The 20,910-nt window shown below is 30.4% G+C and overlaps 1 protein-coding gene across 26 annotated transcripts in view; it reads right to left on the bottom strand.

Moving 5' to 3' along the window:
- The window catches only part of LOC148236495 (uncharacterized), an 80,052-nt gene that overhangs the window by 17,526 nt on the left and 41,616 nt on the right, over positions 1-20,910 (bottom strand). For 7 of the 26 annotated variants that reach the window (XR_015809098.1, XR_015809077.1, XR_015809089.1 and 4 more), the window contains exon 1: positions 6,983-7,078. The exons of 2 other annotated variants lie outside the window; for them this stretch is intronic. Coding sequence is in view for 7 of the 24 variants with exons in the window: in XM_088182962.1 (XP_088039088.1) it covers positions 5,868-6,004; positions 9,421-9,489 (206 nt within the window). In the remaining 17 variants the exon portion in view is untranslated. Of the gene's footprint in view, positions 1-5,867; positions 6,006-6,090; positions 6,181-6,588; positions 6,858-6,982; positions 7,079-9,420; positions 9,600-20,910 lie in introns of those variants that run through there. 17 more of the 26 variants (XR_015809076.1, XR_015809074.1, XR_015809075.1 and 14 more) reach the window with 5 other exon arrangements.

The following is a 20,910-nucleotide window of genomic DNA, read 5'->3' as shown; positions in this document are numbered from 1 at the left end:
AACATTTATATAGCAGCACAGTCACCATTGTAGAGATTCGTATATTTTGGGTCCATCGTCAGGGCTCCGCCCTTAAAATTTGGCGGCATGAGCTCTTCTGACGAAGAGCGTTTCACCGAAAATGACCTGCGCCACCACGCCTACGCTCTTCAGAAAATCAACGTCACTAGAACACCCCCAAGTAATCACAACAATCAGATGCCGCATCACCAGAGAGCCTGTGCCTCTCTGATACTAAAGATTTACATATTTTTATATTTAATAGTCTGTAATACAACCAAGAAAATTGCCTGAAATTACTAATATTTTGTTTGTATGCTGTTACATTAATACTTTACAGTGTACAGATGGCCCTAGACTTTCGCACAATTCGCTATTTCGCACATTTAAAAAAAAAACATTTTTTTTTAATTCAATTTTTTTTTTTTAAAAACGTTTTTATAGCGGTGAATCTTTTGCTTCAATCGGACGTTCGTATGATACAAATATGTCTACGATATGTTTAATTTTGCAAAATAAAAATATAATTAAAGAATACGTTCAAAATTGTGGAAAATAAAGGTATATTTCCACAATCTCTAATGATATGTTTCCAAATAAAACACAGCAAAAAAAAAACATGGATGAAATGGAAAATCTTTGTCATCGTAGATCGATGACCATCATCAAAAAAATGTCCCTCTGAGTATTTAAATTATTCAAGCAAAAGCTCTTAGTTTGCACAAAGATTGGAAGGATAGATCAAAAAAATATTTTAACACGGTTTTTCAAGCAAGTAACGGTTGGTTTTACAATTTTAAAATGAGGTATTCTTTTCATAATATTAAATTTACTGGAGAATCGGCTGAAGCGGATAAAAATGCTGCAAAAGAATTTATTTCTTAATGATCCAAAATTATTGCAGATGTAGAATATTCCTCTAGCCAAATATTTAATGTAGATGAGACAGGTTTATTTTGGAAAACTCTTTAACAATGAAAAATATGAATGAAGCCTTCACGCACCTTGACAAATTTTTAAATATTATGGAAGATTGTGATCCCAATGGAGAACGCATATCTCAAGTGCGTAGGGCGATCAATAAAGACATAGCATGTTATAAAATACTATATGAAGAAAAGAAAAAGAATAGTGGAAAACAGTTAACTCTTGATAACTTTTCAAAGGAAACACCCGCAAACCCCACTTAAACGTGTCTCTTAAACGCCTCTTAAACATATTATATTTACTTGATAAATAAATATTTTAAAATACACACAACTTCCCTCGACTTTCGTACATTCAACATTCGCACACATTTTCAGGAACCAATTATGTGCGAAAGTCGAGGGCCGCCTGTATGTTTTTTTTATTATACATTTCTAGATGGTACTTAAACTGAATTATGTACATGGAATTATTATTAATAATTTAATTTTTCTGTGCATCGTATGCAACGGTCAAATAATACATAGCTATAAAATGTTATCCAATAAGATGTTTAACTATTTTGTCTGTGACAAATAATCTCAGGTGGTATTATTCTCAAACGTCCGCCCTATTATACTTGGATATTTATAATATTGTGTAAAATGACAATCACGCTAGAACGTGCGGCAATCCAATCGCATAATAACAGGTCGCATATGCACTCAAACCATCGGTAGAGGCGTCAGTTGCAACATCCGGCGCGAGTGGAAGCGGAAATGGGCGCTTAACCGGATGCGACGGGATTTGCGCCGAAGCCTTTTCAAATTGAACACGTTTTGATGTCCGCATGCGAACTTTGAATCCCGGCTGTCCGTCGGGACGCCGCTGTATTAATAATCACTGCACTGACACCAGCATTCATAATGTTCATTCTGCTGATATTACACAGTATTTGTATGTATACTGTACTGGGTGCTTAGGAGATACATTCAAACATAATAAAATTTCTTAAATCATACTACTGCGACAAAAGTATAATTGGTAAAGAATATGAAAAAAAATTAAATCAAATTAAATCTGTTACTCCACACCAAGCAATCATGTTTAATTTATTTATTTTTATTATTAAGCAAATATTTAATTAAAGACGAAAATCACAATTTATAAATAAGCAGAGACCAAAAAGCAGATTTTATTACATTAGGAAGGACCGAATCAGATCAACACCATGAACCCTTTTTGCCTTACAATCGACTAATGACTTACAGATAGATAGAGATCATTTTTCCCACCGTTTACATTTTTTTCTGCGGCTAAAAATATAAGATTTTTTTATTTTATTTTGATTTGATAACTGCAAAGCTTTTGGCATTAATTTTATTCAATTAAAATTAGTGAAGTGGTAAAATAATTCATGAGAAAAAAAATTGGAAACCACTGTAATACATATTCATAGACTGCCAGTATAATAACTGCTAACATTTATTTAATGAGCATTTATTCATTTACAAAATTAAGCAAGAAAGTGTTCATGGATTTAATACAAATAAAAAATACTGGACTACGATTTGACTAAATTTGTTTGACAAATTTTACTTTTGAGATTATTTTAAATTAATTAAATATATTATTATGGTTAACATAGATATCAATAGTAGTGAAATGTTTTTAAATTCAGTTTTCTTACGTCAAAGATTAGGTGAAAAATATATTTTCTTTTACTGGATTGTAAAAGCATTATTTAGAGTTTCTTGTTAGCAGCAGATGTACAAATATCGTATGTAATACGCAAAAAATATTACTAACCATTGAATAAGTACATAACTACACAATATTATTTCGGAAATATCAATAACTCTTGAAATTCGTTTTTTCTTTGTTTAATATTTAGTTGTTATGGCAATGATCAAATTATGTAGTGTATTTTATCAATGTTAATATAAGATTCCAACTCAAAAATACGTACACGTGCAATTATTTAATACATAGTATTATAAAAAAATATTGCCTGAGGATGTACACTGTTCGTTTAGTACAACATAGAGCTCATTATAGAAGTCTGAGTAACTAACTATTATACTCAAAGAAAAGATACAACATAACCGGCGCACGTAAACTTTTAAAATTTAAATTTTGTTTTTAATTTAGTTTTTCTTGATATAAAACAATTTTTATACTATATATGTATATGTCATATTTTTGATAACCTGAATTATGTCATTATAAGATTTTCTCTTTTACCATATACACATATACACGAGCTAGAAGTATTTTAATTAATCAATACGAAAAATTCCCTAATAATAAAAAAATCTGTGATGATCGATTAGAAATCTTGTGTTTTTATGTTTTTTCTTATTTTTTTTTATAAAAAAAATTGTTTTTTTTTTAATAAATTACGAAAATAATTTGGTATAATATAAGGATAAAATAATTAATGTAACTTATACTTCTAAGTATGTATTTATAACTGAAAACTTTCACAAATAATTGTCTGAATAATTTTTATTTTTTCTCGTATGAATTTCCATTTAATAATTTCACAAACTCTATTCGGTGATTGTATAGCATTAGTACGTTTCAGCGCAGATGGAAAAAACCCGTCGGCAATATTTTGCCATATTTTTTTATATTTTTCTGTCCGTTTGTCTATTTCCCCACATTTCCACGCTTTTCCGCGCCTTCATTTGCTCAGCGGAATATGAACAGTGTACATTCGGTATATAAGCGCATATAGCCAGCCAGCCGAAACCGACGAATTCCAAAAAATAACACAATAAAAACAACGACGAAAAAAATGAGACAGCGCAGGAAGCAAATACTGTACGTATGTTAAAAATTTGATATATTAAAATATCTCGGTATAGCAATCATACTTTTATTTGATTACGACTTTGGAATAGCTTTCAATTCGTTAACTTAAAAAATAAATTATTTTTATTATATTTATATAATAATATACTCTCATTCTGGTACAATAGGGCGACCTTTTTTTTAGTAAATATTTGATTTTTAGAGAATAGTGCAATAAAATTTATACCTAGCAAAAAAAATATAATGGCAAAAAAAACATGCTTTGTATTAAGGTTCAGTAATAAAAAATCATGTTTTTGCACAATTCTTTACATGAGTGATTATAGGTGAAACTGTAATTTGTGTATTAAACTGTCTCTGGTGTGTCATCAATCTGATTTTGCGCCAATAACAATAAATTGGGCCATAAAGGAAAAATATTGCTGGGCCATTGTCCTTAATATTCCTTTTAGCCAGATCACTAAAACGCTGATTTTTGTGCATGTGTATCAAAATAAATCGACTCATTTTTACAAATTACAAATTTATTTAAAAAAATGGCAATATAATTATTTTTCTAATTTAAACTTAAAAACTAAAATAATAAAATTTATTTACCATAAAAAATGTGCCTAAAAAGATATTTTTTATATTAAATAAGTTTCAACGGATGCCAGGTATAAGAAAACTACGTTATTTATTTTCATTAAATAATAAATATTAAAACAAAGATTTGTGTACTTTATTACTGCTTAAACGTTTATCACAAAAATCATATAAATATTACCAGTTTAATAAATTTCTCTATTTATTTTCTTAATAAATTAGCAACCCAGGTATATTATTATTTAAAGAGATTCTTAATCGTTTATTTTTCTTCAGGTTCGAAAAAAGTATTTTTTTTAAATAAGTTAATTTTGGTCATTTTAGGCAAAGTTTGTTTTTAAATAAGAAGTTGCAAATCATTTATAAATATGACCTTTAAAAACCTATGTTTTAAATTTTATAGATCTATTCTAAAGTTTCAATATCTTGTGAGCAAATTGGAAAAAATGGACTTTATAAAACCTAATTCTTCTGACTTTAAGTTTGAACAACCAGAGAAGAGCTTTATTACGATGCTACGGAATTACGTTTCCCAATTTTATTCACTACTGCCATCTAGAATTATTATTGGGTATTACGATAAAACATTTACCTCTTTCATCGATTGAACTTAAAAGTGGCAGTTGAGTTTAAAATAAGACGGGTTGTATTATTTCGAGTGTCGTGTGTTAGATAAGTTGAATTTGTAACAAAACTTTTAAATTTTAAGGACAATAAGGATTTTGACGGTCGATTTCAGTTATAAAGACATTTTTTTAGTGTGTGATATATACATTATGGGTGATTTGATCTGAATTTTAAATTAGCCTTTAGGATATCTCTAGAAAATCAGTTGATCGGCAAGTTTTGTTCGCTGAAACGCCGTGGCTTTTTGGCTAATAATACCCGAGTACTAGAGAATATACCCCTAGAATCTGTAGGTAAACATATGCCTCTAAAAAGTGAAACTTACAGAAGGTGTAGACTTTGTAGAGTAAAAAAGAAGGCGAAACAAACTAAATGCATGTGTAGAGGTTGCGATGTACCACTATGTACATATTTCACCATTTTTTGATCTGTTTTATAAGAAATGATTTTATTTTTATTTTTACCTTAATATTACTATTCTTTCACTTAAAATAAATTAATTTCCTTAAAAAAAAGTTTTAATTTTTTGCGCACAATAAAAAATGAAAAAAAAATTTGAACACGAAAGGATTAAAACAGCTATTAATATCAATAAAAATATCCTCACTTCTTGTGCGTTTTATTAAAGAATGACAAATCAACAGTATTTTAGTTATATTGTTGTGGAGGATTGCAATGTTAAATTTAGAGATTTTTAACAATGAAACTTTTAGTCTTAAAGAAGACAGTAGCTTCGTCGTTCTTAATGAATATATACCACACGTGAATGATAATAAGTGGCTTTAGCCAACGAAAGAGAGATTAATCGTACAAAAGAGATATAGAAATCGGATAAAAAAAATCGTGCATGACACCCAGAACTGCACAAAAACCACAAACCTTAATCACCTATTTCCATAGGCAAAAAATTCATGCAAGAAATAAATACGCACCTGAAACAATACATCTGACCCCACATCGAATGCCTTTGTTCTTTGGACCACCTGGAGCAGGTCTTTTCGATGTGCGTCAAGGAATGATTGTGTATTTTACAAAGCGTCGTACACAGAAGATCGAGATCATCACGGAACTAAAATTAAAAGCATTATGAATAGAAGATCGAAAATGTCACAGATATAACATAAATAACTTCTAAGAACTGCATTTTAAGCTCACTGCCTAATACCAATATCTACTCTTATATTTCTGAAAATAAACTGCTAACAGTTTTTTTGCCATCTAGCTAAAAAGCCACACCCTTCGATCCTAAAAACAGAAAAGTATAACTTAAAAATTAAAAGTTCAGCAAAATAACTTTAAAGTTTAATACATTATTATTTAAGGATCCTAAAAATTAGTAACTACAAAGCGTGGAATTAAATCAGGTATATGAAGCTTTTAGAATATTGCAACAGCGTTATAAAATAAGTAATTAAAAAATATAGAGGCAGAAGAGAAACATATATAATAAAGCAAATCGACAAAAAATCGCTACACAAGACAGTTCCACAAAAAAGTAAACAAAATATGCTGTCATATGCCAAATCTTTTCAAATTTGAATCGAGATGGACCTCAGTGTCAAAACCAAAAGACTAAATATATTATACCTGCTAAAAATCTATCCCACTTTGTCCAAAAACGAGCGCGAGCTCAAAAAAACTGAAAACAGAAACCATATTTGCATCCTAGTGCTAAGAGCGTTGAGATAAAATTCGTTGCATTCTCGGCATAGTGTCTTCTTAATTAAGCACTTTTTAAAGTTGCTAAGGAGCGGTGTCGACAATCCATCTTTGAACTGCAGACTTTAGAGTAGCATAGAGTCGCGATCGCGTCCCTTATTCTGTCCTTTGCGGCCAGAACGTCAGCGCTCGAAAACGCATCTCTTTCACGAGTCGCCCAGCTTCTCAGCGAGCTTGCCAAACACGATAGCGAAGGTGCTTATCTATTTCAGGTGTGTGTATAATGGGGGAATCGTTAAGTTATGATAATTACATTTGTATTAAATCACGTGGTATCAACATAACTGGTTAAATAACAATTGAAGGACAGATAAATAAACGAGATTACCCAGAGCTGTAAAGTCGAATTTAATTATTGATATCACGTCGTATCAACGTTATTGCCTTAATCTGGACGACACTCCGCCACGTTACCCAGCAGACTGACAGTAATTACAAGTGTAACGATAATGGAAGCAGTAATTGTATATCCGTACCACGTATCTATTTTTATACAATAAGTACGATTCGGGTTAATATGATATATTCAGTTAAACCATTTAACCGTATGTTATGTCAAACATTTTTATTGTAAATCACTTTTAATTATTCCAAAGCAATTGAAGTTAAATGAATATTCATTATTTTTTCTGGTATCGAATACTATTATAAAAATAGGTATAAAAAACGCCCAATTATAAATATATTAATAATGATTTACACACGCTCTCATTGTGATAAATTGCCACCACTGTATTGTACATATATTTGCAACCACCCTGTAATTATTGCCGGTTCAGAAATGTCCGAGTAATATATTATTTATTGCTTTCGTCGTGTGGGAATAAATTATGTGCCGCTTAATATTCGTATTTTCAACATGATCCCTTGACTTTTGATTTATTATTTTTATTGGCTATGCGTGATTCCCAATCTATTTTACTTAAACTACGATTCTAGATACATATTTAATTAGTTGTAGCATGAGTGTTATTCAATTCTGCATTCTATAAACAGAAAACGGAAATAATTAATTGAGAAATTGTATCGAAATATTAGCTTAGAAAGTGTCTTTGTATCAAAAGTGAAAAATGGTTATATACTATAAGTAATAAACTGAAATAAAGAGAAAACAGGTGTAAATACTGATGATGCTCAAATTGTACTGTTACAAAAAAAATATATTTAATTACTTTCATCGCAATTTCTTTTTTAGCACAATATGCAAAACCAGGTAATGTTTGCTTTTAGCCAAAAACAAAGGAAAAGTGCGCGTAATTTATTCACAGTCCATTCTCTATAATGGCAGCATATGCCCTTCTGCCAAAATTAGTATAGGCATGTATACAGTACGAGTATGTTTTTAACGCAAATAAATTCGTACGTGTTTTATGACGAAATTATAACTGTGTAAATGTTTGCGCAGGCAACAAATATTTTCAACAAAAAAATAAACGAACACTTTGCTACGTCTGCTACAGTATTTGCTTTGTTTGTCCATTGTTTAGAACATACAAAACGCCAATACAAAAGGTGATTGTGGAAATTTATAAATACTCAAAAAAAAAAAGGTAATTGTACAATATAAAAGATTTATATTACAAATGTTTCTTTTGACTCTGCAATTGTGGAGAGAACGACTTTCGCAGAACTTCTATGTAAACGCGATTTTTCGAAACACAGACTAAGGTCGTCTCATTTGTACCTCATTATTGTTAAAAATATTTAATAGCACCCCACAAATAATTCGAACTGGAAATCGATCTTAAAAGATAACAAATATACTATTCCCAATGTATACTATATAGTCAAACGTATGCCCTAATTTTGTTACAAAATGAGGGCGCACGTTTAAGAAGAATAAGAAAGACTTATACCCTTTTGTTCGGAAAATTGAGGGATTTTTCTGAGCACATCTTATTTAACCGATAAAAAGAATGGTTCGAGTAAAATGTGAGCGCATTAGTACTACAACTTACATATATTTATTTAACCATTTGTAGATAGATACAAATAATATTTTTTCTACATATAAATGATATTCCTTGTTTTTCATTGGTTATCATCACATGTAAAAAAAAACAATAGGCAATATACTACATTACAGCATCAGTTATATGTTATGTAATACGTTGTTTGCATTAGATAGATCAAAACATCTTCGTAATGTAGGTAGATTTATTTTCATAGTTATTTTCGCTATGATCTGCGTGCCGTGGCAAAGTTTATCAGGAATTAGTCGCAGTTACGTTGTATTCACAATGCTACTGGCACAATAAAATATAATATCAATATACTGTACAAAATATATATAAAGAAATGTAGATCAGAATCGGGCGGCAAAGTTGAATTATCAAAACAGTCAGTAAGCCTTGATACTCTGAGAGTATTCGCTGTGGTCGTCCATGATTGATTTCTAATAAATGATTAGTGCGTCGAATGCTTAACGAGTATCCATAGCAATTTTTAAGAAAAAATATGTTTCTAATTACTATCTCTCCGCCAAAAAGTGAAAAGCGATTTGTATAACATAGCCCCTCGTGTGCGCGGGGTGGGTTTCTTATTACTTGTGCAACCTTGACATGAGAAGGGCGACTTGGCAATACTCTAAGGACTAATAAATAATACACTAGACTGTTTTTTCTAGTCGTCTTTTATTTTAAATAATATTAGGTTAGGTAGCAGATTAAAAAAATATTATTCGGCCAAATATTGATTATAAATTAGATTATACATAATTATTCACAATTAATTATATATATGTCAAGTCTAGTGAATAATATTTACTTGTAAGTATGTATTACGTCTGATTGACTTATCCAGTTGGTACATGTTTGTTGTAATGTTGTAACGCATTGTGCTTACGCCTATCAGATTACAACAGAAGATTAAAAAATAAATAGTAATAAATTAAACGTGATTTGTTAACGCGTCCGCGCAGTACGAGAACCGGTAGTACAATGAGGGCCACGTTCGACTCGAACCAAACATATTTTGGCCATAAAAACATAAGAACACGATTTATCCTTTATGTTGATAGTATTTAAAAAGCTAAAAACAAAAATAATTTTGTAGTTGCTTAAAGATTAATAAATCCAAAAGTTTAATAAATTTAAAATCTGCTTGCGTTTGGTGCCAAAAAATTAACTGATGCGAGAATCGATAAACGTAAGTTAAAACCTTATAAATATATATGTGTGTGTATATATATATATATATATATATATATATATATATATATATATATATATATATATATATATATATATATATATATATATATATATATATATCGATCTCCAAATAGCGTAGAAATTGGGACTTCGTTATAGGAATACTACGTTATAGGGGACTAGCCACCCATACAAAATTTGAGGTTAAGTTCTTTCAAGTGTATTTTGTTAGTTTATTGAAATCAGCAAATCAAACTTTTTTCCCATTTTTTATGTATTTAGTTTTTGAACAAGAGCACGTGCCCTATGTTCTTATTGCGATACGCGCGCGATGAATGTCCTTGATTTTTCAAGTGCCAAGGGAGTCAAATGCAACAAGTTTGTTTAGTTATTTTTTAAAATGCCTAAGCTTACAATGAATAAGCAATAAAAAATAAATATAAATTATCAAACTTTTTCTGCATTATGTTTTATTTAATGATAATAATAAAAACCTAATAATTATATTAAGAAAAAAACAATTATGGTAGAAACGAAAAAGTGTAAAATGATAAAAATTAAGATCATATAATATCACCTGCCAGGCAATTTATATTTTCACTGGTAAAAATATATATCTACTAGTGAACATGTATTCCGATTTGATTTTACCTTATGACACATTTTAAAAAATATTTTCGCGATAGATTCGAGACTGTTTTTCTACATTGTTTTTTAGGAATAGCCATATGAAACTGAATGTATTATTTATCATTTTAATATTAATTTTTTACTAAACTAGGAATCAAAACTGATTAAGTAGCTAAGTTTAGTTTAAATCTTTCAACTGGTTTTCATTATAATATTTTAGACTTAGTATATTAAATAGAATCGCCCCACTTTCATTTTAACCCCTAAACGCCCCAAAGTTTCGGATTTACGGTTATTTCCCTACTCATTCAAACTCTCCAGTGGGTGGGCGCTGCGAAGCGTCGATTCAACAGTATGTAGTTCAAGAGAGTGTATCGCTCTAGTGTCTAGGCAATAAAAATAAATGAACTGGGATGACGCGTTTCTTAGTGTGTTGGTCGTTTTTGCCCCATATGGCACACCAGACGTCGGCACTAAAATATTAGTGCCATTAGGGCCTGTTGCACCACGCCGGTGGTGGTGATAATCTTTTATCAGCGCCCTTTTGCTCTCTCTCGCTTTTCGACCCTAGCCACTTAATAAACGCTTTCCTTTTCACGCAAATATTATACCTATGAAATTAACTAAGACAATGAAGCACACATGTGCGTATAATTACTTAAAATATCTTTGGTGGTTGAATATTAACTTCTTGATTCCGAAATTATGTTTGTTATATTGAGTCTTGGTTTATACCATAATATGACGCAATCCGTTCTTATCATCTTCAATATTTTTACACGTTTTTTAATGCAGCTTGTGATTTTATAATATAGAGACAAGGTCATTGAGACGAAAGCGCCTCTAAAAATATTTTTTAAGCGCGAAAACGCCTCTAAAAATTAGGCACTTATTACATGCATTAGTTTTGACTGATTTTACAATCATGATAGATCTTACAATAAATCTAAAGCTTATAAAATATATGTATATATATCAGTGGCGTAGCTATGGGGGGGCGGAGGGGCCGGGCCACCCCGGGCGGCACTTGCTTGGGGGCGGCATATTCGCGATGGGATGGTGGTTCTTAACCCTGAATACACACATATATAAATCCACGAATAACAAGAGCTTAATAATAACCAATTTTTTTTTTTAGAAATGCTGATTTTATGACCCTACAAAAAATGTATGGGGGGGGGCAATTTTAAGGATCGCCCTGGGTGGCATATACCCTAGCTACGCCACTGATATATATATATATATAAATCGGTATACAGCTTGTATTGTCAATCTAGTCCTTTTATACTATTTATACTGTTCCAATCATGCGCTACAAGATGCAATTAATCTTGAGATTAGAAAAAATACATCAATAGTGTAAAATGCAAAGAAAACGGAAAGTGCCGAGTCGAAAGGTCGTAGACTCGGAACCACAGGTGTTATGTTATATTTTACCAGCACAATAGATGAGTGATATAAATGGATGAAAAATGCAGAAAACCCAGAGGCTGAGTTTCATATGAACTGTTTCTAAATTTTTATCGTATCTGGGATTTCAGAATTATGATCATTAATAACTATAATTCCCGTCAAATATTACAGATTTTTCTAATCTCACAAATTAATATAGTGATGATTGATTTAAATCGAGCTGGATCTTGCATATATGTTTTAAGAAATCGCATGTGTAAATAATGCGATAATACAATTTTCCCTAATCGCGACTTTTATAAATAATATCAGGCGATAATAGCACATAAAACAAAATAATCATTTTAAAGAGGAAATTATTACCACATTAGCTTATAAATGCTATTTAGTAAAATTATTCTTAACGCGTTTAAAGGAATCTCTAGAGAGTATAGCTATCAACGAATGAATCGGCTTCCGTGAAAACGACAAGACATAAACTTAATAGTCTAATAGAGCTAATTTTATTATATAATGTGCTAATTTAAATATGAGCTTTAGAATGTCAGATGTAAAAAACGCTTTCTATATGGTGTGACAACGATTTGATTCACAAATAATACATAGCTATGATGTTTACATTAACAATAAACACTCATTATTGCATAAAATACCAGCTGGAGTTCCTCCAGGAAGTTTTATCGGACCGTTCCTTCTAAGTATATTCACTAATGATAAACCAAAATTTGTAAAAGATACGCAATTTATACCAATCGCAAGTTAATTACAGAAAACTTTTTTAAAAAATAAAAAATAAAATAAATTAGAATTATTTTTTAGACTATCTAAAGAATATTTCATGGTGGATCTTAAACGCAAATTAAAAAAAATACAATTTGAATATTTTTAATAATGCTTGCTCGGGGTGGAGTAACACAGTTTAAGAAAATATACAAAACATATTATTGTTAAACTATAATATTAATAATTATTATTTTTATACTATAATAATTAAAAATAAAATTGTAATAAAAAACATATTCTAACTGTCTAAGAAAATTAGAAACTTGGCTAACGATAATAAGTTTTGAAAACTACAATAAATAATAACTTTAAATTTTTTTGTATATTGTTTAATCAAAAAATTCAAAGCAAATTCTACTTTTACATTCTCACTAAATAAAATATAATATAAATAAAGTAAAATGATAAAAAAATCTAATTTAATATTATATATTGTATTATATATAAACATTCTTAATCAATTCATTATTTAGAATATGAATAATGCTCAATTATTTCACATTTTTCTGTTCTAAATAAATATTTGTCTAACATATACCATTATATAGTTCAAAAATATTTATACAATTACTTAAATATTAACATAGCTGTTAATACATTTTTCTTCAAACAATGCAACATACAAAAGTTTCCACGTCTTTCAACTACAAACATAAAATAATAATAAAAATGATGATGTCATTTTTTCAATGTTTACGTTAGCTCCCTATATCGTATTATTGCCATTCGTATATTAAACTAATAAAATTCAGAACAATCATAATAATAAATAAAAATCTTAGTTCTACTAAATTATTTATGCATAATCTGTTTTGCTATAAATAAATTGTATTACTTTATTTTCTTAAGAATGTAATGATTTTCTGTTAAAATGAAGCATAACAAGAATCCATAAATAAATAATAAAGCGTTTCTTCTGCGACCCGAATGAATTTGTAGGCTGATCGCGTAGGCTAGTTCAAGAGGAAATTTAATCGGAAATCTGCGGCGGAAAGTCGCCTACATTAGCGTTTATAATTTAATATTCACCATGTTTGGTGGCGGATTTCCCCCGGGGCTGTATCGTTACCTCAAAAGCTTCACGGCAAAAGTTTTCGTAGCCAAGATGCTCCGCTAGTAACGAGGCCTTAATCATAAGTGGAAGCTAAATCAACAACACAAAGGCATAATTCTTAGAATGGAAACCACCATACATAATATTTATGTTGCCTGATTAATTCTTAAAATTAATAAGAAATATCAAATTTGTTTTTTGCTGCTCTCACCGCGTCTGTTACTAAATGTCACATATTTTCTAATACTGGTTCGAGATAGCTTTTGTGTCGCTTTTTGGACACACGCGAAATGTGCTAATGCATTAAAAGAGAAATAATCCAGAGAGTCAGACGAAAAGATAGAATAATAATATGCGCAGAGTAGAACGTATGTTCTAGTGCGCGTCCATTCCAAACAAAGAGTAGTTTTTTATTGATATTTATGAGTGATTAAAATCTCTATATGGATCTGCAAGATTTTCAATTATTAATGCAAATATTTTTGTGTATTGCTATTTTAATAGGATTCAAGAAATATATAAACAAGATATAATTTAAATTATTAAAACTCGTCCTGTTAATCAATGTATTGCATAATGTACAGTAAATTTCTGGCACTTAAATTGCAATCTATTGTATTAAATTTTGAGTACCAAATATCGTGAACAAGCGGATATTACGAAAATGCAAAAAATATACATATAGTATAAATAGTTGTCAAACTCTCGTTTTGATATTTGGCGACTACAACCGATTAGGAACGGAGTGTGACAGATACTCGTTCGACGATGTATTTTTATTGGTATGGAAATATAATTATTTCTATGTATAATTTATACGTAAATAACGTAAAATGTTACTGGAAATGTTATTAAAGGGCGAAGCAAAGAAATAAAACATATCTTAAACTGGCATATTTTTCGCAATCTTGAAATTTAATATTTAATTTTTTATGGAAGAAACAAGCCACTAATAAAATAATTTGATTGGTGTAACTCTGTGTTGTGCGAAAATCATGCGACAAAAAATGACGCGTCGATTAAGTGTTAAATGAATTCTGTTTCAGATTTTAGTCTAATATTATCAAGTGACATAAACGGACGCGCATTCTTATTATTTAAATATTCTTTATTCTATTGTTACATATATATTATTCAAAAAACAAATTGCATTTTTTTTCAAATAATGATGAGTGAAAAGCGTTAATAAAATACAATGAATCAAATAAAAGAAGTGAATAAAATAAAATAAATTGTTCAAAAATAAGCGAATCGAATATAATTAGTGTTTCAAATGTTAATAATAAAAACTGCATTAATTTCATAACTAAAAAATCTGATCATGAATCATCAAAATAAAATTTTCAAACCCCATCTTCATGGCGGATTGTTTGGATGGCAGATATGTGGAAAGAAGAGAAAAAAATATCAATGAATAATTAGTGAAAATGGAAAAATTTATTATATATCGTGTGAGAGAGTAAAAAATCTTTCAATAATAAAAATACATAGTTGTATTATTTCGAAGAAATGTAATTCAATGCCAGTGTCTTTCAATCGAAATTCGAGGACTTCACAATAAAAATCATTGAGAACACAACTTATCGTTCATATAAAATCAAGTGCACATTTGCGTGCAAAAAAAAGTAAAAACAGCCAAACAACAACATATTGAAAATAAAATGATGCGGAAATCGAATCAAATAATAAAACATTCAGAACTGCATATGGCTAAAAACAATTAGCTTTACTCAGACCATTTTGATTTGCTACAATTAAAGTATTATATGCTACAAAAGTACCTTACGGTTTACGTTCGCGTTATAGTGCAACAAATATAATCAATCATATCAGAGAAGAAATAAAAATTTTAATATGGCAAAAAATTATCGTAACAAGTGGAAAATTTTCAGTTTTAATCCATGAATCGACTACAATAATTAAAAAAAGACAAAATAAAGTATGAGACCGATATATTCACAGATCCACATTATTTGTTTTTAGATTTAATGGAATTTCCCGATCACATTACTAATAAAATTACGAAAATGTTGTTAACTTGTCTTAGTGTAAATGGATTTGGCAATGCGTATTTATAAAAATATCTTGTGTTTTTGAAGAGACTTTGTTTTAAAATAACCAACTCGATTATAGTTAGTATATCTCTTCGACGGCAATTTTTTTATATCTGATTAGAGAAAAAACAACCAAACTTGATTTTTGCTTTGAAGCCCAAGCAAATTTTTCATAGATTTCAATATTTGTTAAACGAGATCATTTATTTCCTTGCAGAAAGAATAAAATAAAACAAGTACTGAAACTGCAGCAAAATTCGCCGTGTGACTCTTAACCGATTTCACAATAAAATTAAGTGTGTCTAATCTAGAATTTCAAGGGAAAAATAAACAGTAATTTGAAAACTTTTCTTATGATTCAAGGATAAACGTTTTGTTAAATTCCAAAGATCAGAAGTGAGATGCACGTAGTATAATGCATGCACAACACTCTCTGGAAGTTGGCCAAGGATGGCCAAGGACGGAGAATAAAGTGGGTTACTTCGGTCGAGTTCGGTTCTGCCCACTCTAAAATCTCTCGGAAGTTGTCCGAGGTTACCAAGAATAGGAGGTAAAGTGGAAATAATTCAGTCCACTTGGCCAGCTTCGAGTGCTTCCGAACATTGTCGGCAAAAGGACCGGAGTCAAAGGGACCGAAGTCAGAGTTGCTCTTTCGAGCGCGAGAAGTGAGATACTTTCGCTCTCTTGCGTGTTAAGTGACGAGAGTGGGAAAGATAATGATAGAACGAGTAACTCGGTTCAATTTCTTATGGTTAACACGCATGTCGAGCACTGCATCGTGGTCACGTGGTCAATTTATAATACCACATGCTTATCGGGGACTTCAACAGACTCTTACTGCCATCTTTGAATATTTTAGGGCACCAAAAGAGATTAATTATATTTTTGATAGTATATTCTTCCAACAGATATCGTTATTATATTTTTTTTCATATAAAATTAAATAATTAAAAAATAATTAGTGCTACTTGATTTTGGTAAAAAAAATCGTTTCGAATATCCTTATGTATTTTCCTAGATAAGTTTATATAAATGTCACACCATAACGAATTCTTATTTAAAATCGAATTGCGACAAATTCTAGGATAGTCACAGATGTGGTGTTTGTATTCTGGAGTATCATTTTTATGCCTTATGGCATTTTTTAAACGCCGACAAAGATTTTGCGTAAATTGAATATTTACGACCGAGAGTTTTCACTGATATTGTATTGGTCCACACAAACTTAATAAAATGACCATTCAAAAATTGTGATTATTTGGCACATTTTTCGATCTCGCGCAAACATGCTGGCTGTACGTGACAGAAGCCGCCGTCCGGACGGCATATGAAATTTGCGACAATGTGATCGCTTACTCGAAGTCGTAGATCTGGGCGACTTCAGTTGTAACTTCGGTTCGGACAATTTCCAGAGAGTGTAGTGCAGGCATAAGAGCAAGCGAGACAAATGTACTTATCCAAGACCAGACCATAGCGAATCATTCTTAGTGAGCGAGTGTGACGTAGTTTACGAACTCGATAAATGGGGACGTGTTGTTTGGGGTATGATCGGTTGATAGTGCTAATAGGGGTAATGTTATTCGGGGGGTCTACTCTATATCAATTTACTGAAATCATATCGGATATATAAATATATTTTTACTAGTAAAATTATAATTAATAAAGTGCATGTCATTTAATGAAATACTATATAACCTAATGAAATTGAAAAAAAGCTTTTTTATTTTTACGTTTCAGAAAAACTTTGTTTATATATGTATAATACAACTGGCATTATGGTTAGAAAATTATGAGGTCTTTCTTATACATTTTTTGCTTTTTTAGTATTTTTATTCTGAAATATAATCTTAATGTTTATGATGAAGAAGTGTAGATAAATTTACACTTGAATGCACACTGGGTTTGACATAGGACAAGTTCGCCAGCAAACTTTTGTCTCACTGTTATATGCGAAGTTCTGTAACATGAGATTCTTAGTTATTGAAGTGTATATATAGAGAGAACAATTCAAAATATCTAATATAATCATGATACAAACTAAAAATAATAAATAATCTTGTTTTGTTTCTATTTGTGCAAAAAAATACATTGTTTACACATACGAGACGGATATTTTTGGATCTACCTGTATATGTACTTTTTCTAGAACTCAACCGAAACAAAATATTATGTCATCTCTAAACCTTGCGAGGGTTTTTTGCAGTTTTCGCTCACGAAGGTATAATTTATGTACGTTTTGCACGAAATTCGTTAGACTAGTCGACTGTGCCACTGTGTAATTCATAATTGATGGTTCAGTTCCGTATATTAGCGAAGTTCGCAAAAGCGGGTTATATAACGCGTTCCTGGGTAAAAGCAAAGGTACACAACACGGTTATCTGTTGGCAACTATCCGGTGCGCTGAGAGACATCAAAGAGACACATAAACCTAATAATCTTATGCAGAAACACATTGTAAACATAATAAGCGCGAAAGCCTCAAAGTCGTGCGCGCAAGCTTCTCCAGATGAGCTTTTAATTAACGAGCGACATGCAATGCAAAAAATCTCTACTGTAATTTAATGAAACAGAAACTTGAATTTTGAACAATAAATATGAGAGAGATGTTTCGTGTATGTGCTTCAAAAGATTAAATTTAATTTATATATATCCATTTACTTTATTACATATATTGCAATGCTCTGTAAGTTTTAAACAACTTTTGGCTCGAGCTTCTAAAGAAAATGCTTTCAATTTGCAGTTATAAATATGTATCTTGATATAATTTTCTTTAGAGAAGTATTTTCATATAAGTAAAAGTATCCTGGATTAATGTTTTCAATAGAACCCTGTTTCATGACAAATTAGTATATTATATTATGTTTATAAGAGCTATACAGGCGGCCCTCGACTTTCGAACGTTCGACTTTCACACAATTCGCTATTTCGCACATTTAAAAAAAAATTAATTTAATTTTTTTTTAAAAAACGTTTTTATAGCGGTGAATCTTTTGCTTCAATCGGACGTTTGTATGATACAAACAAATCTACGATGTGTTCAACTTTGCAAAATAAAAATACATTTAAAGAATACGTTCAAAATTGTGGAAAATAAAGATATATTTCCACAATCTTTAATGATTTGTTTCCAAAAAAACACAGCAAAAAAAAAACATGGATGAAATGGAAAATCTTTGTCATCGTAGATCGATGACCAACAGCAAAAAGATGTCCCTCTGAGTATTTCAATTATTCAAGCAAAAGCTCTTAGTTTGCACAAAGATTGGAAGGATAGATCAAAAAAATATTTTAACACGGTTTTTCAAGCAAGTAACGGTTGGTTTTACAATTTTAAAGTGAGGTATTCTTTTCATAATATTAAATTCACTAGAGAATCGGCTGATGCAGATAAAGATGCTGCAAAAGAATTTATTTCCTAATTATCCAAAATTATTGAAGATGTAGAATATTTCTCTAGCCAAATATTTAATGTAGATGAGACAGGTTTATTTTGGAAAACTCTTCAACAATGAAAAATATGAATGAAGCCTTCACGCACCTTGACAAATTTTTAAATATTATGGAAGATTGTGAACCCAATGGAGAACGCATATCTCAAGTGCGTGGGGCAATCAATAAAAACATAGCATGTTATAAAATACTATATGAAGAAAAGAAAAAGAATAGTGTAAAACAGTTAACTCTTGATAACTTTTCAAAGGAAACACTCGCAAACCCCACTTAAACGTGTCTCTTAAACGCCTCTTAAACATATTATATTTACTTGATAAATAAATATTTTAAAATACACACAATTTCAATTTTTTTTTTACTTCCCTCGACTTTCGTACATTCAACATTTGCACACATTTTCAGGAACCAATTATGTGCGAAAGTCGAGGGCCGCCTATATATTCAAAAAAAGCTGCGATTTTATAAATATACTTTACAAGGCCTTCATACATAATATATCTGAGAAAAAACGTAGAAAAAACATATTTCCTCCTAAAATATAAAGGGTAAGTGAAAAATGTTTTTTCTTAGTTTTGAAAAAGTTTCCATTGTCTTTATGATGTCTAAGAATCTTGCAAAAGTGCTTACCTTTCCTGGTATAATAGATCCCTATCCAGTTTATAAAATTCTTTAACCGCAAAAAGCTCTTTCTTTCGACTCGATTTTTCCACAAAATACTTCGAACTGCCTATAAAATGTCTAGATCCATTTTAAGGTTAATATACTGTATCCATCTTATTCACAGGATCAGACGATTGCTTAGCAATCTGAACGTTTCCATTATTATTGTGATTATTTTTGTACAAAGGAACAGATAGCATTAAAGCACTCAATTTTACATCCAAACTAAAGTGTATATTCTAAAGCATTCGTTGAACCTTATGAATTATGTTCGAGCAATTTAAATTACTACTTTGATGTCTAGATTGAAGGATGCCTCTTTGCTAATGAATTTGAGATATTTTAGCAAATTACCAGCACGATGCACCACTGGTATGTAAAAGTGCGAATGCCATTTGAACTTTAATCTTTTTTCAGTTCCTATCCTGTCTGCAACATCATAATTTGGGAATAATATAATTTTAATTTCAATTTATTAACACAGATTTTCATATTCTTACGGATAAATATGATTGAAATACAGTTTATCTTAATAGTGATTTATATTGCTTGTAAGCTGTTTTATAATTATTAAAATAGGTGTCACTCATTTACAGACTGAATTCAGTTTGGTGTGTCACTACATACTTAGTAGTGGTTGATTTTGTTTATCTTGTTGTAACGCATCAGACGTTTCAACGGTAGATTTACAATCAATAAATAAATAAATCACAATGCTTTTGGTATACTATTAATAAGACTAATAAATTCAATGATCGACACTTGTCGCGTTAGGTTTCTTGATGAATCAACTACCGTAAGCAAAAAAAAACACCCTCATTGTGTATGTTCGATGCTGTATTAAAAGCCTAGAGTGAATTCTAGGGGGGGGGGACAAAAGTTGTCCAATCGGTGATCGTTTTTTTTTTTTGTTAAATTATGATTTCAATAAGATTCATAGTATTTCATTAAATAACATGTATTTTTCTGGCTAAATTCAGGAGGGAGCAGATTTCCCCACCTGCCCCCAACTGACATCACTGATTTTGGACTCAATTATAAATGTGCTGCAGCTGCT

This window comes from Plectrocnemia conspersa, unplaced genomic scaffold, assembly GCF_051122295.1.
Source record: "Plectrocnemia conspersa isolate PC_06_02 unplaced genomic scaffold, ASM5112229v1 ptg000003l, whole genome shotgun sequence".
NCBI lineage: Eukaryota > Metazoa > Arthropoda > Insecta > Trichoptera > Polycentropodidae > Plectrocnemia > Plectrocnemia conspersa.
This window is presented reverse-complemented; position numbering and strand designations above follow the sequence as displayed.